At 41.2% G+C, this 21,128-nt stretch overlaps 1 protein-coding gene across 1 annotated transcript; it reads left to right on the top strand.

Annotated features, from left to right (window-relative positions):
- The first annotated feature begins 5,136 nt into the window (after positions 1-5,136).
- LOC132583189 (vomeronasal type-2 receptor 26-like) lies at positions 5,137-19,443 on the top strand. The gene is made up of 6 exons (XM_060254856.1): positions 5,137-5,213; positions 6,702-6,879; positions 9,379-10,236; positions 16,575-16,802; positions 17,490-17,616; positions 18,533-19,443. The coding sequence occupies exons 1-6, from the start codon at positions 5,152-5,154 to the stop codon at positions 19,441-19,443; spliced, it is 2,364 nt and encodes a 787-aa protein (XP_060110839.1). The 5' UTR covers positions 5,137-5,151.
- Positions 19,444-21,128: the final 1,685 nt, after the last annotated feature.

Below are 21,128 nucleotides of genomic sequence, written 5' to 3'. Positions count from 1 at the left end.
CCTCCAGTTAATCCCACACCGGCAGAGGCCGTTCAGGATCAAAAAGCTCTAGCCACCATCATTCTAAGTGTTGCAGACGACCAGCTGGTGCATGTCCGTGGGCACCAGACAGCAAAGGAGGCTTGGGAAGCTCTCAAGGCTGTGTATGTACAGAAGTCAGCCGGTTCGCTGATATCCCTATGGAGGAGGCTCTACAGGAAACGTATGCTGGCCGGGGAGTTGATGAGGGACCACCTCGACGGTATGTCTAATTGTTTCCAAGACCTAGAAGCAAGAGGGAAGGCCGTGGCTGAGGAAGATAAGGTGTACATAATATTGAGCTCTCTGGATGAGAGATATGACATGCTGGTGTTAGCATTTGAAGGGCAGGATGCCGACAAGCTAACTTTGCCTTATGTGACCAGCAAACTCCTGGCAGAGGAGCAGAGGCAGCTGGAGAGCAAGAGAGAGCAGACTCGAGCCAAGGAAGAAGATAAGCAGAGGTCTGTGGGGGCTGGTTCCAGCTGGCAAGCCGGGGAGGAAGAAAAAGCCCTGCAGGTGCGGAGGAGACGCTGCTATCTGTGTAATCAGCTCGGACATCTACAGAGATTTTGTCCTCAGCAGCAGCAGAGAAAGAGCCGGCAGCAGTCTTCAAGGACACCCCAGGTGACTCTGGTAAGAACTGGTCCGGGACTGCAGAGTCTGCCCTGGGTTGTAGATTCTGGGGCCACCCAGATATTTTGCTGCCGTGAAGAGGAGCTGCAAGACTGCAGACCAGCTGAGCAGAAAACTGTCAGCTTAGCTGATGGAAGACAGGCGAGTGTGCTTTGCCAAGGCACGGTCTATTTTCCTGGACTTAATCACAGGTTTGAGAATGTATTATGTGTGCCAGAGTTAGAAACTAACTTGTTAAGTGTCTCCGTCCTGGCAAGAGCTGGGTTTACGGTAATATTTGATAAGCAGGGCTGTGCAATTTTGAAACAGGGTAAACAGCTGGCTAAAGGCACTCTAAGAGATAATGTGTATGAGCTTATGCAAAATGGGGGGAAGGCTCATACTGTGTGGAATAGACAGCCACACAGAAGGTGCATACACAGGCTGCATAGAAGCCTGGGTCACGCCAGCTACAACACAATAAATAAAACTCTGGAAATATTAGAGGGAGTGAAGGTTGACAAATGCAATGCCTTCCTAGATTGCAATGTTTGTAAAGAAGCCAAATCAAGGGCAGTTCCATCGACCAGAAAGAGTGAACGAGTGTCTGAGAGACCGCTCCAATTAATACATGCCGACCTGGTGGAGCCGTATGCACCCAGTGTTTCTAAATATAGGTTTGGGTTGATTTTGGTTGATGACCACAGCAGGTTTGCGTGGGTGTATGCTATTAAGCACAAAAGTGATGTCTGTGCAACCTTCAAGTACTGGGCTAGAAGGGTGCAAAAACAGTTAAATGCCAAGATTGCCTCAGTCCAGACTGATCAGGGAGGTGAGTTCCTGAATAAAGAGTTTGCCAACTATCTGAGGCAAGAGGGCATAGAGCATAGAGTTGCCAATGTTTCCTCTCCGTGGGAAAATGGGATTGTGGAACGGAGAGCGGGAGTACTCCAAGGTATCTGCCATGCTTTACTAGAAGATAGTGGGCTAAAGCAGGCATACTGGGGTGAAGCCTTGAAAGCGTCCTGTTATATCTCTAACCGTTTGTGGACGGAGGCTATAAACGATATACCCTAAAGGGTTCTGTATGGGAGAAAGCCATCCCTAGATCACCTCAGAATATTTGGCTCAAAGGCTTGGGTGAACATCCCTCTGGATAAGAGGAGAAAGGGAGGTCCCAAAGCCAGAAAGCTTGTGTTTGTAGGGTACCAAAATGGCATGAAGTCCTGGAGGTTTGTGGACAATAATAACTTGATTAGGCTGAGTAGGTCTGCCTCGTTTTGCGAGGATGAAAATTGGTCCAAGATTCATGCCAATGAAATGCCTGGAGAAAATAAGCTGCAACTGTCTCTAGAGAGTGAGGAGGGGCAAAAGCCAAAAAGCTCACTGAAGCAGGAGGAAGACAGTATGAGCAGTTTAGAAGGGAGCAGTAAACAGCAAGAGACTTCTGAAACTGTAAAAAGGGAGCCGGTCAGAGTCTCTGCAAGGGAAAACAAAGGTGTGCCGCCCAAAAGATATGCTTTTGAGACTGATGTGAATTATCTGGGCAATGGAGATAGTTTGCCTGATGAACAGCCAAGAGGCTGTGAAAGTGCACCAGATGCAAACATGGATGTTTATTACACTGATGAGGATGGGGGTTATACATATGTATATGAGACTAACCCAAAAACGTATCCCAGTGTGTTGGAACTGTTGAATGAGATGTCTCTTGGAGAAGAGGGGGACACATGAGCAAAGCCTGGAAGAGAGGCTGTAAGCAATAACTGAATAATAAGGGTGCAATGTACAATAATAAAGTGCTGGAGAGTGTAAAAGACAATGCTGTAAAATGAAACAAACTTACTGTCTGAAAATGTATGCTAAGCTGTACTATGTAACTATTGTAAAATTGAACTAAAGAGATGTAACAATTCTAAAAAACTGCAAATGTTATGCTTTGTGTAATGAAAAACCTAAAGTCTGTAAGCAAATGTGATTTGGAAAAGTATGTGCACCTGTACACCACATTACACGGTACTGTGTTACTAACAAGTCCGGGAAACAAGCCAGCAAAAAGATAAGGCAAGTGCTCAGTTTGGGCGGAGAGCCAACTGAGGAGATATGGTCAGTCTGGGCCGAGTGCCAACTGATAAGGATATGCTTGCAGGTTAATTGGCAAGCTGAGCAAAATGTGTGTGTGCTCAAGAGAATGAGAATGTAACTGCACTGTAACTGAACAGAAACCAATGTATATATGGGAATGTATGTAATCAATGTATTGGTGGTGAAATAATCAATATGTATATGCCATGTTGTAATGGATGGATGACAGCACTAGCTATAACCTGAGGAGGGGTGTCACTATTATGTGTAAAGAGACAGCTTATAGCACGTGCTGCAGAACAGAAAGTAGATCTAAAGGCTTAGATGATCTAAATGACAGCAGGTGGCTGGCTGCCAGAGGTATTGCATCAGCCAGCAGAGTCAGCATGACACAGCAAGTTGCTGATTGGCTGTCCCATGTATAAATGTACAGAGCAACTGTGGTGATTGTGGGTTTATGGAGTTGGAGTGCAGCGGAGCATATTGTCAGTCAGGAGAGTGAGTGGAGTTGTATATAGAGTTGTAAATAAATGTATATAGTGATTTACAGCTACTGTGTACAGCCTTCATTTTAGCGTCGCTAAGAATCACCCTCGTGGTCTCTAGGCGCATCGACAGACCTGACGTGTTTTGACCTAAATTGGTCTTCTTCAGAGGTCAGAAAGTTAAGTACACATATTGGCTCATAATACAGAACAGAATAAAACAATAGAACAATGTTGGACCACAAGGAAATTTCTGTAATGCCCTAACCCTAGGGTTTTGTGAGGGAGGATTAAATTGTATTTTTAATTTCCATATTTAGAGATTCAATCTCCTGCTGCATAATAGCAATCTCCTTATTGGCTGTTTTTAGGCAGGCAACACAGAAATTAAGGCAAAACAGAATCCAGGATATTCCACAGGAAGAATATGCAAAAAACTCACAGGTAGTAAATTTGTCAAGGAGATTTTTTTTTCTCAGTCAGAATTGGCAGTTCTTATGAAAGATTCTCCTTTTTTCCCACTCCCAAGCAAGATGGATTTAAACTTATGATTGAAATTCAACCCCTTTTCAGGAAGATAAGACTAGCTGATCACTTTAAGAACAATTTAGAGCCCAGAATAGAGAGAGGTACAATTTAAGCCAAAATCCACCTTTAATCCTCCCTCACAAAACACTAGGGTTATGGCATTCCAGGAGATGGGTCTGAAATAAAGCAATAATTTCATAATCCTCACATACTGATTGGCTCAACTGGGAAACATCTTGTAGAGGAGAGCATCTTCATTTTTGTTGGTCATTACTGGAGAAGAGCAATACAGAAGCTAAAAGAAATAAAGACGAATCTTAAGAGTCCTTTGACTGCAAGAAGATCAAATCAGTCAGTCCTAAGGAAAATCAACTCAGACTGTTCACTGAAAGGTCAGATGCTGAAGCTGAAGCTCAAATCCTTTGGCCACCAAATGAGAAGGGAGCACTTGCTGGAGCAGATCCTGATGCTAGGAAAGACAGAAGGCAAAAGAAGGGGACGGCAAAAGATGAGATGGCTGGACAGTGTTACTGATGTAACTAACATGAATTTGAGCAGACTTTGGAGGATGGTGGAAGACAGGAGGGCCTGGCGTGACTTTGTCCATGGGGTTGCAAAGAGTCGGACTTGATTGTGCGACTGAACAACAAACAACAAAAAGTCGTCCTTATTTTTCTATTCTTCTTCAGAAACTTTGGACTTCCCACCACAACTGACCTGCCCTGCCCAGAAGCCCTAGAAACAGACTCAATTTGTAATATAGAAGGTTTTATGACACCTCTAGTAATTAACTCATTAAGGCCTAGTTTTCCTGCTTTCTTTTCACATTGTTCATTAAAAGTCAAAGTATAACTGAGGAAGCCCAGCATACATGCCTGCTAAGGTGTCGTCAACTTTTCTTCAACTTTTGTAAAGTTGAAGAAAATCTATTCATCCGAGTAGGTCAATTACCTCCCCTGTAATCAGCAAATTCATCATCATCATTTCCATTTTTCTCTCCATCCCTTGGGATATCCGGTAAGTGCTAGGAAAATGAAAAACAAAAGCTCTTAAAGGCAGTATTGCTGTTTCCCTCTGCTAATCCATAGCTGCAAAGAGAGACAGAGTAGGACCATATATCCACTAATATTTTACGCTGCACTATTGTGGCTTTGAATCAGACTTGTGAGTGCTTCTTCCATCTTAAGATGTGCTGCTAAGGAATGCGTGAATATTAACAAGAGAACATAAGAGTTGGTGTCTATGTAGTAGATTTTCATAGCAGATGTCGTTATCTGTTGCTTCCATGTTAGTTTGGCTGATACTGGCGTTGTGTACATCTGCATCTGTTCAATGTCTCACTAGTCAGCTACATCCTATTCTTCACAAGTACTATCAATCAGGAGACCTTCTCATTGCTGGCATTGTGTCTCCTGTATTTATGTATCCCGATACTGTCCAATTTGATCAGCGTCCCTCTCCCAGTTCCTCTGATGCACTCATGTAAGAAGGATTTTTTTTTAATATAGTATTGCTTTGCTATGTTATGTGCATTGTAATGGAAGGCTTAATATGTGCACCATTATTCATGGTTTCCCATCCCAGTGAATCCTCATATTAAACTGCATGGATTCCATCAGAAAACGAACATTATCTCATGAGTTTTGATGATAAAATAAAAAAGAACAACAACAAAATTTGGTAGAACCGTAATTCTGCAGTTGTTTTAATAGTGGAGCCTTCTCCCTGATTCAAGGATCCATTCCCCCTGACTCAAGGATCCATGTTTCATTGGATGAGGCTCCAATGTAGTTTAACAGAACTGGAGCTTGGATAGGACCATGGCTCAGTGGTAGAACATTTGTTTGGCATGAAGGAGGTCTGAGGTTTCATCCTGGCATCTCCAGTTGTAGAAGATGGCAGTAGGAGATGTGAAAGTCCTCTGCTGGAGACCTTGAAGGGCTGCTGCCAATTTTAGCAGACAATAGTGATTTTGATGGATCAAGGGTCTGATTTTATGGATGATTTCATGGACAGTTTTAATTTTGTATGATTTTACTGCTTTAAATGCTAGCTGAGGCAGTGAATAAATAATTTATTTATTAAGGGAAGAAATAAAGAGGCCTAGACAGGGTTTTTAGTTCATCCTTGGTTTTAACACTAATTTTGCATCTTCAGCGTCAGTGTCTTAAAGTCTGTATTCGTATTTTATGTATATTTCAGGTGGTATCATATTTTAGCGTATAACAATTATTGTATATTTATATCACCTTTTATTGGTTATGAATTGGACTTTTGTGAATTGTTTGCTGGTCTATGACCGTTATAAATAAATAGTATACAATAAGCCTCTCAATTTTTACCCTTCTCATGATCATTTGTGTAGCACATTGAGGATAAAAGCGATTTCACCTGCACACACAGACCAGAATGAGACCAGTGTTCCCTCTAAGCTGAGTTAGTGTGAGCTAGCTCACAGTTTTTTAGTTTCTGGCACACACATTTTTTTCTTAGTTCAGAAAAAATGGCTCCATAGTAAACTAAACTATGCAGTACCCAAACACTTGCTCACAATTTTAATGCTAGTAGCTCACAAAGAAGAATTTTTGCTCACAAGACTACACAACTTAGAGGGGTCATTGAATGAGACTGCAAGAAACCTCTGAAACTCTCATTGACAATGAATAGGTTTGAAAACCATTCCACTGTTGAACTAATATTTTCAGTATTCAGAAGTTGATTGTGGGAGACCTGGCCTCAGGCTACAGAATTTGTTTTCCTTCCGTTTATTTAGTCAAGTGATGTTGTACTGAAATGCTTTAAATGTTATCTTCTGAAATGAACTTGCTGTAATGCAGCATCTCATTCTCTTTGCAGAGTATTCACTCAGCTTTACCAGAACATCCTGGCTTTGGTGTTTGCTGTAAAAGAGATCAATGAAAATCCCCAACTCTTACCCAACATCACTCTGGGTATCCACATTTATAATAACTATATACTCCACAGCTTCACCTATCGGGCTGCAATAGAACTTCTCTCCACTAAGGGGAGGTTCATTCCTAACTACAAGTGTGACTACCGGAACAACCTAGTTGCTGTTTTGGGTGGGCCAAAGTCTAATGTTTGTCTCTACCTGGCAGACATTCTATGCATTTACAAGATTCCACAGGTAAAATGGGATGTTCCATAGAATCATAGAGTTAGAAGGGACTCCCAGGTTCATCTAGTCTAACCCCCTGCACAATGCAGGATCCTTTACTTTCAGGAGTGTTTTATAATAATGCTTTCTCAAATTCAGATAAACTTATTGAAGTTTATATGTTAATTATTGTTAGACCTTCAAAGCTGAATCCTTGAGAGGCAGATAGTGTTGCTAGTTAATAGAAATTGTGCACTGATTCTAGACCTGGGTGGTCCAGACTAGACATAATTTGGAAGCTAAGTAAGTTTGGCCCTGGTTTGTACTTTCATGAGAAAGCACCAAGGAAATACAAGGTCACTACTCAGAGGAACACACTGAAAAACCACCTGCTAATATCTTGCCTTAAAAACCCTGTGGGGTACTGTTAGTTGGCTACGACTTGATGGCTCTTTTCCACCTCCACCACCAGCATAAACACTTCTAGATCACTTTCCCATATTTTCTATTTGCATCTGGGTCGAGGAGGCTTGGCGGTGCTAATGTTGTTAGACCTATTGGCTGCGTTCGATACAGTCAGCCATCAGTTACTGACCCGCCGCCTAGCCGACGTGGGGATTCAGGGGTTTGCCTTGCAATGGCTTTCCTCTTTCATTGATGGTCAGGGACAAAGTTTGGTGATTGGGGGAGAACTGTCTTGGAGGCACCCGCTTAATTGTGGGGTCCCACAGGGTGTGGTGCGCTCACTGATGTTGTTTAACATCTACATGCGCCCCCTTGCCCAGATTGCCTGGATGGGTTTGGTTGCCACCAATATGCTGATGTCACCCAACTCTATCTACTGATGGATGGCTGGCCTGACTGTGTCCCAGAAAATCTGGATCTGGTGTTGAAAGCTGTGGTGAGATGACTCAGACTGAGTAGATTGAAGTTGAATCCAGCGAAGACAGAGGTCCTTTGCCTGAGTCGTGGCGGTCTGGGTAGGGAAATCCCACTACCAGCATTTGATGGTGTGCCATTGAAAATGGCACATAAAGTCAAGAGCTTGGGAGTGCTGCTGGAGCTTGCCCTGACAATGGAGGCCCAGATAGCAGCCACTGCTAAATCCGTCTTTTTCATCTTAGATGGGTGAGGCAGTTGATCCCCTTCCTAGAGAACAGCTACCTGGCAACAGTGATCCATTGAACGGTCACCTCGAGGTTGGACTACTGTAATTCCGTCTACATGGGGCTACCCTTGTGCCGAACCCGGAAACTGCTGCTGGTGCAGAACACAGCAGCCAGACTGTTATTGGGGCTCCCTAAGTGGGAGCACATACAGCCTGGACTGCAGGAACTGCACAGGCTGCCTATAGTATACCGGATTCGTTACAAGGTGCTGTTTATTACCTTTATAGCTCTATATGGTTGAAGGCCTGCCTACCTTAGGGACCATCTCTCCCCATATATTCCTCAGAGGGTACTGCAATCTGATTCTCAAAATCTATTGGTAATCCCCAGGCCGAAGGAGGCCAAATTGAAAGCCACCAGGGAAAAGGCCTTCTCGATCACAGCCCCCCACTGGTGGAATCAACTGCCAGAGGAAGTGCGGGCCTTGCGGAACCTTGTCTAGTTCTGCAAGGCCTGCAAAACCACTATCTTCAAGCTGGCTTTTAACTAACATGAGCCTACATGGTAGAAGGAATACTGTCGCCACTGAAAAAACTTGGAAAATTGAATAATATATAACACCTAGATCTTAGCACCAAATTAAATGTTGAATGTTTTAATTTAATGAATAATTTTATAGGATGTTTGATTTATAATGTATTGTTTTAACTATTGTAGTGTTTTTATGCTGTGAGTTGCCCTGAGTGTGCTTTGGCAGGGAGGGCGGGATATAAATCAAATCAAATCAAAATAAAATAAAAAATAAATATAAGCACAACTTTGCAAGAAACTTATTTAGTCCTCATGCTTCTCTTTATCTTTTCTGGGGGTAAAAACTTCCATGGGAATGGAAGAAAGTACAAGATTGAAAGTTCTGGAGGAAAAAAAAAAGAACTGTTTTGGTTCTGAGATAACATTGTTCCTAGCCTTCTCAAATGTAAACCAGTTATATGGTTCTCCTTACATTACCACTGTAATGGTTAGAGTTGTATGGGAAAAGAAAACTTAAATGAGTATTTAGATGCTACCAAAGTCCCATTAAGTCACAAATAATTACAGTGACCCCAGCAAAGGGCTTTCAAGGCATGTGAGGAGCAGAAATAGTTTTCCACTGCTTTCATCTCTACTGTTGTCCTTGATGGTCTCCCATCCAAATACTGACTCTGTTTAGCTTCTGAGGCCTGAAAAGATAGGGCTATACCATGCCGCCTTCCATCCTTATCTGCAAGCTAAATATTATTAATGAAATATTAAAGGGTAAAGGCAAAGCATGCATTCTGGATTTTAGTAGAAAGCATTAAAATTTGCTGCGTATATCATACATTCTTGACATAATCCCAGGTGATTATTTTATCATACATTCTTCTCGCCTTTATTTTAGCTCCTGTATTGCTCTGCTCCTGTGATGACCAACAAAAATGAAGATGCTCTCCTCTACAAGATGTTTCCCAGTTGGGCCAATCAGTATATGGGGATTATGAAATTACTGCTTTATTTCAGATGGATATGGGTTGGGGTGATCTACATGGAAAATGAACAGGGGCAGCGATTTGTACAGGAGGTACTTCCTACCTTTTCCAAGCATGGCATCTGCTTTGATTTCATAACAACTTTCCCAGCAATGACTTTTGCAAGTTTTTTGCCAGAAATGAATGTAAGAAATGAAGAAACATCAACTCTTGTCATGGGAAGCACAGCCAAAGCAGTGGTCATACATGGTGAAACTGAAGCAATTATGGTTTTTCGATTCTTGCTGAAGGCTGCAGAAATAAATGAAATTCCAATGAGGACAAAAGCCAAAGTCTGGATCCTGACAGCCCAAATGGATTTCACATCAATTCACATCCAAAGAAGTTGGGATTTAGACTTCATCCATGGAGCTTTATCCTTTGCACTTCACTCAAAAGAGGTGTTAGGATTTGTTAAGTTTCTTCAGACATGGGATCCTGCTTCTGAAGAAGGAGATGGCTTCATTGGGGATTTTTGGAAACAGGCTTTTTACTGTTCACTCCCCGGTACCACAGAAGCCACGAGTGATGAAGAAATCTGCACTGGGGAGGAGAAGCTGGAGAGTCTTCCTGGGTCTGTCTTTGAAATGAGCATGAGCAGCCACAGCTACAGCATCTACACTGCTGTCTACGTGGTGGCACATGCATTACAGGCTATGGCTTCATCCATGCTCAAACACAGAGCAATAGCAGATGGGAGAAATAAGCTGCTGAGACAACAGCCGTGGCAGGTAATGCCTAGGAGGCACTTGATTGTAAGAGAGCTCACCAGAACTGATGGTCAGCCAGTCAGAATTGGTGAAGAAGAGACCCCAGACTGCAAAATGCACCCTTGGATTGGTATTGATTCTTTTAATAAAGTTTGATTGTTTTTTAAAAAAGCAAATGTTCTGGCACCTAAAAATCTATTACACAACTGTTCAGTGCTGACATTCAAGGTGAGGGGTCCTGGCTTAGTTGCAAATCATCATTTCAGTATGCAGAAGGTCACAGGTTCATGTCCCAAAATCTGCAGTTAAAGAATCTGGCAGTAGATTAGATTATATGAAAGACCTTCTGCCTGAGACCCCGGAGAGCGACTGCCAGATTGTATAATGCATCTTCATGCATTTTTCTGTATGTATATTAAGATGACAGCAGATACGATTGCTTTCAGGGAGCCTAATACCCATAGACCAACATTCTAATATATGTATTTGTGTAAAAAATATTGATCCTTCCTTCCTTCTTCCTCTTCCCTCTATACAGCTACCAACTAATCTATGGACTGGGGGAAGAGGGGCAGGGTGAGTGCAGGGAGCAGAAGAGGGTGCCAGACAAGGTGGTAACTGTGGGGATTCATTCAGTTTAAGTACATAGAAGACGTGTTGGAATACAAGCTTGAGAACAGAAAGAGATAAGAACTTGGATGGGATGTTTTGCAGCCTAGTTTGATTTATGTCTCAAAGAAACTTGCTGTTGTTTTTATTGTACGCATGTGTGAGCTGCTGCTGGGCAGAATACACAGGGTAATTAATTGGCTGGTACAGGTGGCATGTTATTAAGTCATGAAAGATATAAAAGGCAGCCCTCAGTATTGGGAGGGGTCTGACTGTCTAACTAACTAACTAAGAAGAACAATGAGATATTAAGAAGTGAATAAAGAGTTTTTTGAGTTATGAAGAAGCTTCTGACTGATTTGCGCAACACTAGATAACTTTTTCCAGGCGCCTCCTTGTGTGCGTGTGTGTGTTTTCCTTTTGGTGTAAATCTTACTCTTATCACCAGTGCGTGGGCTGGATCCCTCAGCATCTGGTCCCGGCATCTGGGTTATGACATTTGGTGCCCTCTCTGAGGCACAGAAGAGATAGCATGACAAGATAACCTGATTTATTGATCATCATTCACTCCCTGCGCCCGGCGAGGGCAACGACGTCGAATTTCACCTGGTCAAGGTCCCTGGGGGTGAGTTGGCTTGTCAAGTTAGACCACACACACACTGTAGTGAAGATGGGGTCTACGTTAAGTGCTGCTCAGGCTGATTTATTGCTTGAAAATCACTCCACTCCACCCGAGGAAGGGCTCCAAAGACATTTTATTCATCCAGTCAAGGACCCCAACGGTGGGTGTGATTTGTCAAGTAAAGAGCACACAGACCCTAAGAAAATGGGTTCTCCCTTATCAGCTGCCCAAGCCAGCCTCAGAAAAGATTTACACTGTCTTCTTTCCAAAGAAGGACTTGTTGTTAAAAAGTCTGATGTTTTTGATTTAGTTACAGCTATAACAGATGTTTGTCTGTGTGTTCCTGAGAGTGGAACTTTAAAAATACAAGACTGGCAAAAAATAGGAAATGCTTTTCAGGATCATCCAAAAATCACAGCCAAAGTTCTGTGTACCTGGGGCAAAGTGAAGGCTTGTTTAGAAGGACTTAAGCCCACCAACATTCTATTTAATCAGCAGACAGAAGCTGAAGCAATGCTTTCTGGCGTCTTACCTCAGATTCTGCTACCATTGCCCTCAGGGTTTTCTGTTACATCTTCTGGCTATGATGAAATTCATCTACCCCCTAAATCACCAGATGGTTCAGAATCAAATAAGGAACTATTCAACAGCATTGTTTGTTGTTCCAATGATGCAGAGGTACAATTAACTACAGATCTCCAAGCTGCAGTGCTGGAGGAGGGGGATGCAAATATCCGAGGAGGCTCAGATACAGAACATCAAGGCCAAACTCAAGTTGTTTTTCCAGAAGGCTCAAGTGGGGGAGGAGAGCTAGCTGCTTGTGGCAGATATGATTTACCAACATTCCAAACTCTGAATGAGCTGCAAAAATCAGTACCTTATACCACAGCCGTACAGCAGGCAGTGCTGACAGATGGAGCACTCTCTCAATTGTCCTCACTTGTCACTAAGGCCTATAAAGAAATCCCAGAGGCTGATGAGGATTCCTTGGCTAGTTTTGCTAACACACGCCAAGGTGCCACAGAACCCTATGCTGAATCTGTTAATGGACTTATGAGGGCAGTGCAGAGGCAGATTGACAGTGCTGGGGCTGGAAAGCAATTGGCTTTTGAAAATGCTAATGAGGATTGCAAGGCAGCCTTGACACCTATCTACAGCAATCCCACCACTGATATTCAATCTATGCTCAAAGTGTGCCAAAATGTGGGATCTTGCCTCCTGGCAGCTGCAGTTCAAGCTGCTCAAGGATCATTAAATCCAGCAGTGTCATTACGTGCCCTGCCTATACACTGGAAATATGGATGACATCTGCTGGCTGGAAGTGGACATTAAGTCATCATATGGATTTTTTTAGTAACAAGTGTTTCAAGAATATGGCCTTATGATTGCACCAGAAAAGATTCAACGTCAAAATCCTTATATGTATTTAGGGCACAAGCTTTCCACAACTTCATCAATTTCATGTTTTCACAATTATAACTCCCAAAGACATTGACATTGATACAATTATAAAGTACATTGGGAAACATTAATTAGGTTACAACCATGGAACTGTCACCTTTATTTTTAGCACTTGTTGGACATTCATCTCCTGCAGAAAAGATTGAAGTGACCCAAGCAATGACGTCTACCAGTTAAGAAATTGCTATCGTGGAATGGATTCATCTACCACATACTTTTTCAAAGAACTTGTTCCCAAAGATTATAGCAAACTCTGACTTGTTTTTTAAAATCCAAAAGTAATCCAATCCAGTTAACAGAAAAAGATATTAATGCTGTTTTTTTTTCCTTTTCACAGGTTGTTGCAGACTACTCCAGAGTTCCAAATAGCTTTTGAGGGTTTTCTGGGAACAATCCTTTGTAACACCCCTCCAAAGATAAATGTTTGTTGTTGTTTTTCCAAATGTCTTACTAACAAACTAACTTGTTTTTTTCACACCCTTTGCAAGATGTGTTAACTCTTTTTACAGATGGATCTCCGGGGTGTGGGAAGTGAAATTTACTAATTCACAGTCATCAGCCCAGTGGTCAAAATTGGCTGCTATAATTTTAGCATTTCAGTTGTTTAAAAATGATGATTTTATTCTTGTAGTAGATACTTAATATGTGTTCAGATTAATGATGCATTTACCTTTGTTTTATTTGGTTCCATTTATTGACAAAGAGTTGTATGAAATGTTTTGTCAGTTGCAGTTTTTATTACAGGAGAGAAGAGCTTTCTGTTTTGTCACATTCGTTTCTGCTCTGGTCTACCAGGGATGTTGGTGAAAGGAAATGCACGTGCAGATGCATCTCTTCAGAATAATGTTTTTTCCTTGTTTGACAATCCTATTCAGTCACATGCTGCATTCCATCAGTCTGCAAAGACCTTGCACAGAATGTTTTTCACCTCGATGTTACAAGCAAGAGACATTGTATCTGTGTGTTCTTTCTTATTGTAAGACTTCCATTAGCTTTTTTTTTTGATGCAGTGAATTTTCGAGAAGCTCAGGCCAACCAGGTTTGGCAAATGGATGTGACTTATGTGCAACATTAGCTCCTCTCAACAAGTTACATCTCACCATAAATACATCTTTGGGTTTTATCTGGACTATGCCCATGAAAGAAGAAACATCATGTCATGTTATTCAACATTGTATTTGAGCTTTTGCAGTTATGAAGGCCAGGATGTTTAAAAATGGACAATGTGCTTGGCTATGTTTCTACAGCATTTGCAGATTTTTGTCAATTGCGGGGAACAAAATTAACTCATGGTATTCCTTTCAATTCAACAGGTCAAGCTATTGTGGAGAGAGCTCATTTGACTTTAAATTGCTATTGTATTGCCAGACGGAGGGGAAAGAGATTCCAACAGCAGATGTTCCCACAGTCATGGCTAGAGTGCTTTATGCATTAAATTTTTGTTTATTCCCCATAACAGGGTCTCATATTCCTGTTGAGCTTCATTTTAGGTCAAAAGAACAACTGCCTAGACCACTTGTCACCTATCAGAAGCTTCCTTATCCTGAATGGAAAGGTCCTGTCCTCCTAATCACCTGGGGAAGAAAATATGCTGCAGTAGCATTAGAGAAAGGACCTCTATGGATCCCTGCTCAATGTGTCAAACCATGGCATAGAGAATCTGAATCAGCTTTGTAATCTCAATGTTAAGAGTAACAGTTGGAGATGGAAATGTAATTCTGAAATCAAAGACAAACGTGGAAACAACTGAAAATTATAGTTATGGTTTGAAAGATGATATTTTTGTTTGTAAACATAGTGTTTATAAGGTTTTGTTTTCTTATTAGAGAAGCAAGTGTACTCTAATTGCTCTTAGTCCTTATGACATGTATACTGTTAAGCATTCTGATATTATGGTATCATATAATCCTCACACACACATATATATGTATAAGCAAGCACTGAATAAGTTACAGATAGTATTATTGGATATTACAAGTTTTTATTCTTATTATGATTTTTGTTAGTAATGATTTGATATTGTTAACCATTTTTAAAGATATAGAATTATTTACTAATGCTTTAAAAATAGCTATTGCTGCTTTGTTAATTGAAATGAATTTTGTAATGAATACTGTTTTTTAGAATTGTCTTGGTTTAGATTTTTTATTTTTATAGAATGAGGTTTTATATCTTTTTAAATCAATCTTGTTGTTTTTATATAAGTGAATCAAGGGTTATAGAGGAAGCCATGGTTAAAATATGATCCTGGTTTCCAAATTGGGAGTAGTTGGGATATTTTGTAATAGCAATGATTATGATATTCATATTACTAATAGCTTGTTTCATATTCAATGTATTTCTTCATATAATCAATGTATTTAGAACATGTGGTCAACGCTCTCCTTCAGCCTTGATGGCTGCAAGATGACAATTATTCCAACAGAAACATCAAGCACTTCCACTGAAGAAAAAATAAATAAAAACAGAGGAGATGTGGGGATTCATTCAGTTTAAGTACATAGAAGACGTGTTGGAATGCAAGCTTGAGAACAGAAAGAGATAAGAACTTGGATGGGATGTTTTGCAGCCTAGTTTGATTTATGTCTCAAAGAAACTTGCTGTTGTTTTTATTGTACGCATGTGTGAGCTGCTGCTGGGCAGAATACACAGGGTAATTAATTGGCTGGTACAGGTGGCATGTTATTAAGTCATGAAAGATATAAAAGGCAGCCCTCGGTATTGGGAGGGGTCTGACTGCCTAACTAACTAACTAAGAAGAACAATGAGATATTAAGAAGTGAATAAAGAGTTTTTTGAGTTATGAAGAAGCTTCTGACTGATTTGCGCAACACTAGATAACTTTTTCCAGGCGCCTCCTTGTGTGCGTGTGTGTGTTTTCCTTTTGGTGTAAATCTTACTCTTATCACCAGTGCGTGGGCTGGATCCCTCAGCATCTGGTCCCGGCATCTGGGTTACGGCAGGTAACCATTTCTGTCCTCAAAGCCTCATGGAAGAATATGGAATGGACCTGTCTTAATGTGCTTCCATTTCAAATGGAGTGTTCTGATACACCTACGTTCTTTTTTTTCTGTGACTGCTTTTATTCTCCTTCAATCACTCCCATTATATAGATACATAGCAGGCAACATGGATGGCCAGTTCTTTCTCCAGAACGTGGTGCTCAGCTAGATACCTTATACATTCCTTCACAAATCATTGGAGAAGTGACATGTCACCTGCCAAAAGAAGGCATGACCACATGATCTGCCTTATACTGAAACATCAGTCCATCAGTCCTGTATTATCTACTCAGACCAACTGTAGCTCTCCAGGGTCTCAGGCAGAGGTCTTCCTCATCCCCTCTTACCAGATCTTTTTAACTGGAAAAGCTGGGTATTGAAATTGAAACCTTCTGCATGCCATGTGGCTGTTCAGCCAGTGAGAAATTTCCTTTCCTTCTACTTCCTAGCCTATCCTTTCCCACTTAGCATTCAACTCCCTTCCCCCCAACAGCATTCTCCCTATTCCTTTGAAACTGACTTTCCCCCCTCAGAAATAGTGTACTACTGTATTTGGCCAGTTCTTATATAAGAATTACTACAGATCTTAGTGCATTACTAGCCAGAAATTTCAAGCATTATATGTACACTTTTGAAATACTTTTTTTTTTTTTTAACAAATCTAGTTCCATGAATTTTTGAGAAGCGTCACATTCAACAACAGTGCTGGGGACCTGGTTTCCTTTGATCAAAATGTGGAGATAGTGGCTGGACTGGATATCATCAACTGGGTCACGTTTCCCAACCAGTCCATTCTTAGAGCCAAAGTGGGAAGGATTGACCCAAAAGCTCCCGAAGAAAAAGTGCTCACCATTCATGAAGATGGAATCATTTGGCCCCACAGGTTTAATCAGGTGGACTCTAAATATTTTTCTGAGAATATTTTATTTCCCTGGTAGTTCCATTAGTGCTTTCTAGTTCAATCTCTGGAACATTTCAGCCTCTGTGGTCTGCCAATCAGGTAAGTCCCATTCCAATCACATTTTTCAGTTTGAAATCATAATATTGCACAATTTTAAACATATATTGCCTGTACATAAATGGTGATGTACCTGGGAGTAAGTCCTACTGCAAACAGTGGGACTTAATATAAACTAAAGAAGATAGGATTTGTAAGCCTTGTGGTGCCCTGATCTGAATGGTCCAGACTAGTCCAATCTCATCATTTCTTGGAAGCTTAACAGAGTCAACCCTGGTAAATCATGGATGAGAGACCACCAAAGAAGTCCCAGATTGCTACACAAAGACAGGCGCTGGCAAATCACCCCTGAATTTCAAGTGTCTTGAGAACCTTACAGGATCTCCGTAAGGAAGCTGTGACTTGATGGCACTTTCTACTTTGTGAAAATTATGTTTCCTTGACATCTGTATAATATGTAAAAATAGGTATTCTAGAGGAATTGAAATATCCCAGTCCATATCAAGGGCCACCAAAAGAGATGTTCTGTCACGCTTTAGTGGCAACACTCTAGTTTACATAGAAGATTGACTAATGAAACAAACTCTTGAATGGAGAAAAGAATTCCTCTATTTATGGACAGGTTCAGCCCCTTTCTCTGTGCAACGACCAATGCCATTCAGGCTACAGTAAGAAAAAGAAGGAAGGGAAACCCTCTTGCTGCTATGATTGCCATTCATGCCCAGAAGGGAAGATTTCAAACCTGGAGGGTAAGGACTGTATACGCTAAGTTTATCTAGTATTCTTTTTTTCTTCTCCGAACACCAGATCAGAAATCGATAATTGTAATGCTGGATTCTTCTGATAATTAAAATTCTAAATATAGCATTGCTTTTTAATTTTAGATTTTTTGAAAATAAAATATGACAAGATGAGATGAGATGATTTAGAAGACTGCAGATGCAGGATAAATTTTGTTCATATTAAATAAATTTGTACATTAGATATAAAACCGTTTTTCCACTTTCTTTCCATTGGGGGATGTTGTAGATACAACCTTTGGTGTATGTGTTAAATTGTGGACTGTAAGTGAGATTGAACTGGTGACTGGATGAAAATGAATACAATTACAAGATACTCGAATAAGATGAAAGTGTTATTAATTTTGAGTTTCTGGAATTAAAAGATGTGTTTAATGATTAGGTTTAGTTTCCCAACAACAGAAGTCTTAGAGGAACTGTACCATTCCTGTATCATTCATTAAAGGTAAAGGTAGTCACCTGTGCAAGCAAAAGTCGTTTTCAACTCTGGGGTGACGTTGCTTTCACAAGGCTTTCATGGCAGACTTCTTATGGGGTGGTTTGCCATTGCCTTCCCCAGTCATCTACAGTTTCCCTCCAGCAAACTGGGTACTCATTTTACCAACCTTGGAAGGATGGAAGGCTGAGTCAACCTGGATCCAGCTACCTGAACCAGCTTCCGCTGGGATCAAACTCAGGTTGGGAGCAGAGGGTTCCGACTGCAGTACTGCAGCTTTACCACTATGCGCCACAGGTTATGACTTAAAAAAAACCTAATTGCATAAGACGCCTGCAGTGTTGAGATTTTCATGTAGCCACCCTATGTACTTCATAGTAGTATGGATCAATGCAGCACACTATCATGAGATCCACATTTCTTTTTCAGATGCCAATGACTGTTTTCGGTGCCCAGAAGATCAGTATCCAAATACTAATCAGGACTTTTGCCTCCAAAAACATATACGTTTCTTGTCTTATGGAGAACATTTGGGGATCAGTTTGGCCAGTTTTGCGCTTTCCTTCTCTTTTTTGGCAGCTTTTGTGCTTGGTATCTTCATTAAGAACCAGGATACTCCAATAGTCAAAGCCAACAACCGCAATCTCTCCTACATTCTTCTCATCTCCCTCCTCCTCTCCTTTCTTTGTGCCTTACTTTTCATCGGCCAACCAGGGAAGCTCTCGTGTCTCCTCCAACAAACTACTTTTGGCATCATCTTCTCAGTGGTCATTTCTTGTGTGTTAGCCAAGACCATCATTGTGGTTCTAGCTTTCCTAGCCACCAAACCAGGGTCCAGGATGAGAAACTGGGTGGGGAAACGATTGGCCAACTCCATTGTTCTTTGTTGCTCTTTGATTCAAACCACTATTTGTACTGTTTGGTTAATAACTTCCCCTCCATTCCCAGATTTTGATATGCACTCAATGACTGATGAAATGATTCTGAAATGTAACGAAGGGTCAGTCGCCATGTTTTACTGTGTCTTGAGCTACCTGGGCTTCCTGGCCACTGCCAGCTTCACAGTAGCTTTCTTAGGCAGGAAGTTGCCTGATAGTTTTAATGAAGCCAAGTTCATCACCTTCAGCATGCTGGTCTTTTGCAGTGTTTGGCTGACCTTTGTTCCAACCTATTTGAGCACCAAAGGAAAATACATGGTGGCTGTGGAGGTCTTCTCCATCTTAGCCTCCAGTGCTGGGTTGCTAGGTTGCATATTTTTCCCTAAATGTTATATTATAGTTTTGAGGCCTGAACTGAACATCAAGGCTCAAATTGTAAGAAAACTAAATGAAAGAAATTAAAAGTCCAAAACAACAATGCATTTATATTTAGATTCACTGAACGGAAATGAATTAAATATGACATGACTACCTTAACCTGTTACTTTCATTAGTTTGTAATGTTGTGGAAGTTTAGCTGAACTGAGACAAGTGTTTTCTGTTGGGGAATTTAGGCCTTCAATCAAGTGTTAGGAGTGAAACACAATGAAGAAAGGGCAGCAGAAAGACAGTGTTCCACCACCATGGATTTGGGTCTAGCTGAAGTCCTGTTCTTTTCGTCCCCTATTTTGCACCAGCGAGCCCTGAGGGATAATAATTAGGCAGTCTTCCATCTCACCTCAATGTGGACCACCCAAAATGATGTTTGACTTGATATACTTCTGACCCTGTAGAATTTCTGAGGGAATTTCTTCTCACCCTCCTAAGGTATTGCTTTGTCTTACGTGTTTTGAATAAACGCTTTATGTATTTCAACTTCTGTTTGTAAGGGGTAAAAACTTATTAGAAGGCCTGTGCATTTGTTTTCTAATGTTGTTTTCCTTTATATTTCCTCTTGATTATTCCTTCATAATTAGTTGCACTGAGGAATTGGATACACTTCTATGTTCTCCTCTCCACCCACCCCCCTCCCGAGCATCTCAGATTCCTTATATTCTTCCCTCAATATGGTGCCAGTTGGGTGGTATGGGGTTGGAATCATATAGTATTAGGAATAAGGCCCATTGTGGAGAGAAATATAACAGGGCATGTCCCCCCCCACACCGCTAGTAATATCATATCCATGTCTGTTCACCCTCCCAAGTGAAGGCATTCCCTCTACCTCAAGGGAAGGTTATCTCTGCCATCTGGAGAACAGTTGTAATTCTGAATGCTCTCCAGCCCTGACCTGGAGATTGGCATAAGTGGTTCCTCTGGAGGAAATGACATTGTACCTGTCTGAAGTCTCAGCTCTCCTCAAACCCCACCCTGTCCAGGCTCCATCCCTTATATCTCCATGAATTTCCTAACATGAGTTGGCAAACCTATCTTGTTCCCTTTACCTGCCCCTCTGACTTCAGCTTTCCATCACATCCCCCCACCCAGCAGCCTGTACTTAGGAAAAAAGACAATCTTTCTCAATAGTGGTGGGGACCAAAACAGCTTATGTTATTCCCCTCTCCCCCTTTGATCAGCACCACAACCCAATGATTGATGTATGTATGTATGTATGTATGTATGTATGTATGTATGTATGTATGTATTTATTTATTTATCTATCTATCTATCTATCTATCTATCTATCTATCTATCTATCTATCTATCTATCTATCTATCTATCTATCTATCTATCTATCTATCTATCTATCTATCTATCTATTTATCTATCTATCTCAATTTTTAGCTCGCCCTTCCCATAGAACAAATTCAGGGTGGGCTACATCATAAAAACCGTCAACAGTAAAAACAGTATAAAACCATTTTTAAAAAAAAAAAAAAAATCTAAAATTACAAAGACTAAAATGGCAGATTCTGCCTCACAGATGTGACCTATTGTCCAGGTCCAGCAGATCTTGTAGTGCTGAGATGGAATGAGGGGGAGGCCGGTAACAACTGACACCCACTGTCTCATCTGAAAGCCTGGTGAAAGAGCTCTGTTTTACAGGCCCTGTGGAAGTGAAGCAGATCCTTCAGGGCCCACATCTCCAGGGGTAGCTCATTCTACCAGG

The sequence above is a fragment of the Heteronotia binoei genome, chromosome 15 (genome assembly GCF_032191835.1).
Source record: "Heteronotia binoei isolate CCM8104 ecotype False Entrance Well chromosome 15, APGP_CSIRO_Hbin_v1, whole genome shotgun sequence".
NCBI lineage: Eukaryota > Metazoa > Chordata > Lepidosauria > Squamata > Gekkonidae > Heteronotia > Heteronotia binoei.
This window is presented reverse-complemented; position numbering and strand designations above follow the sequence as displayed.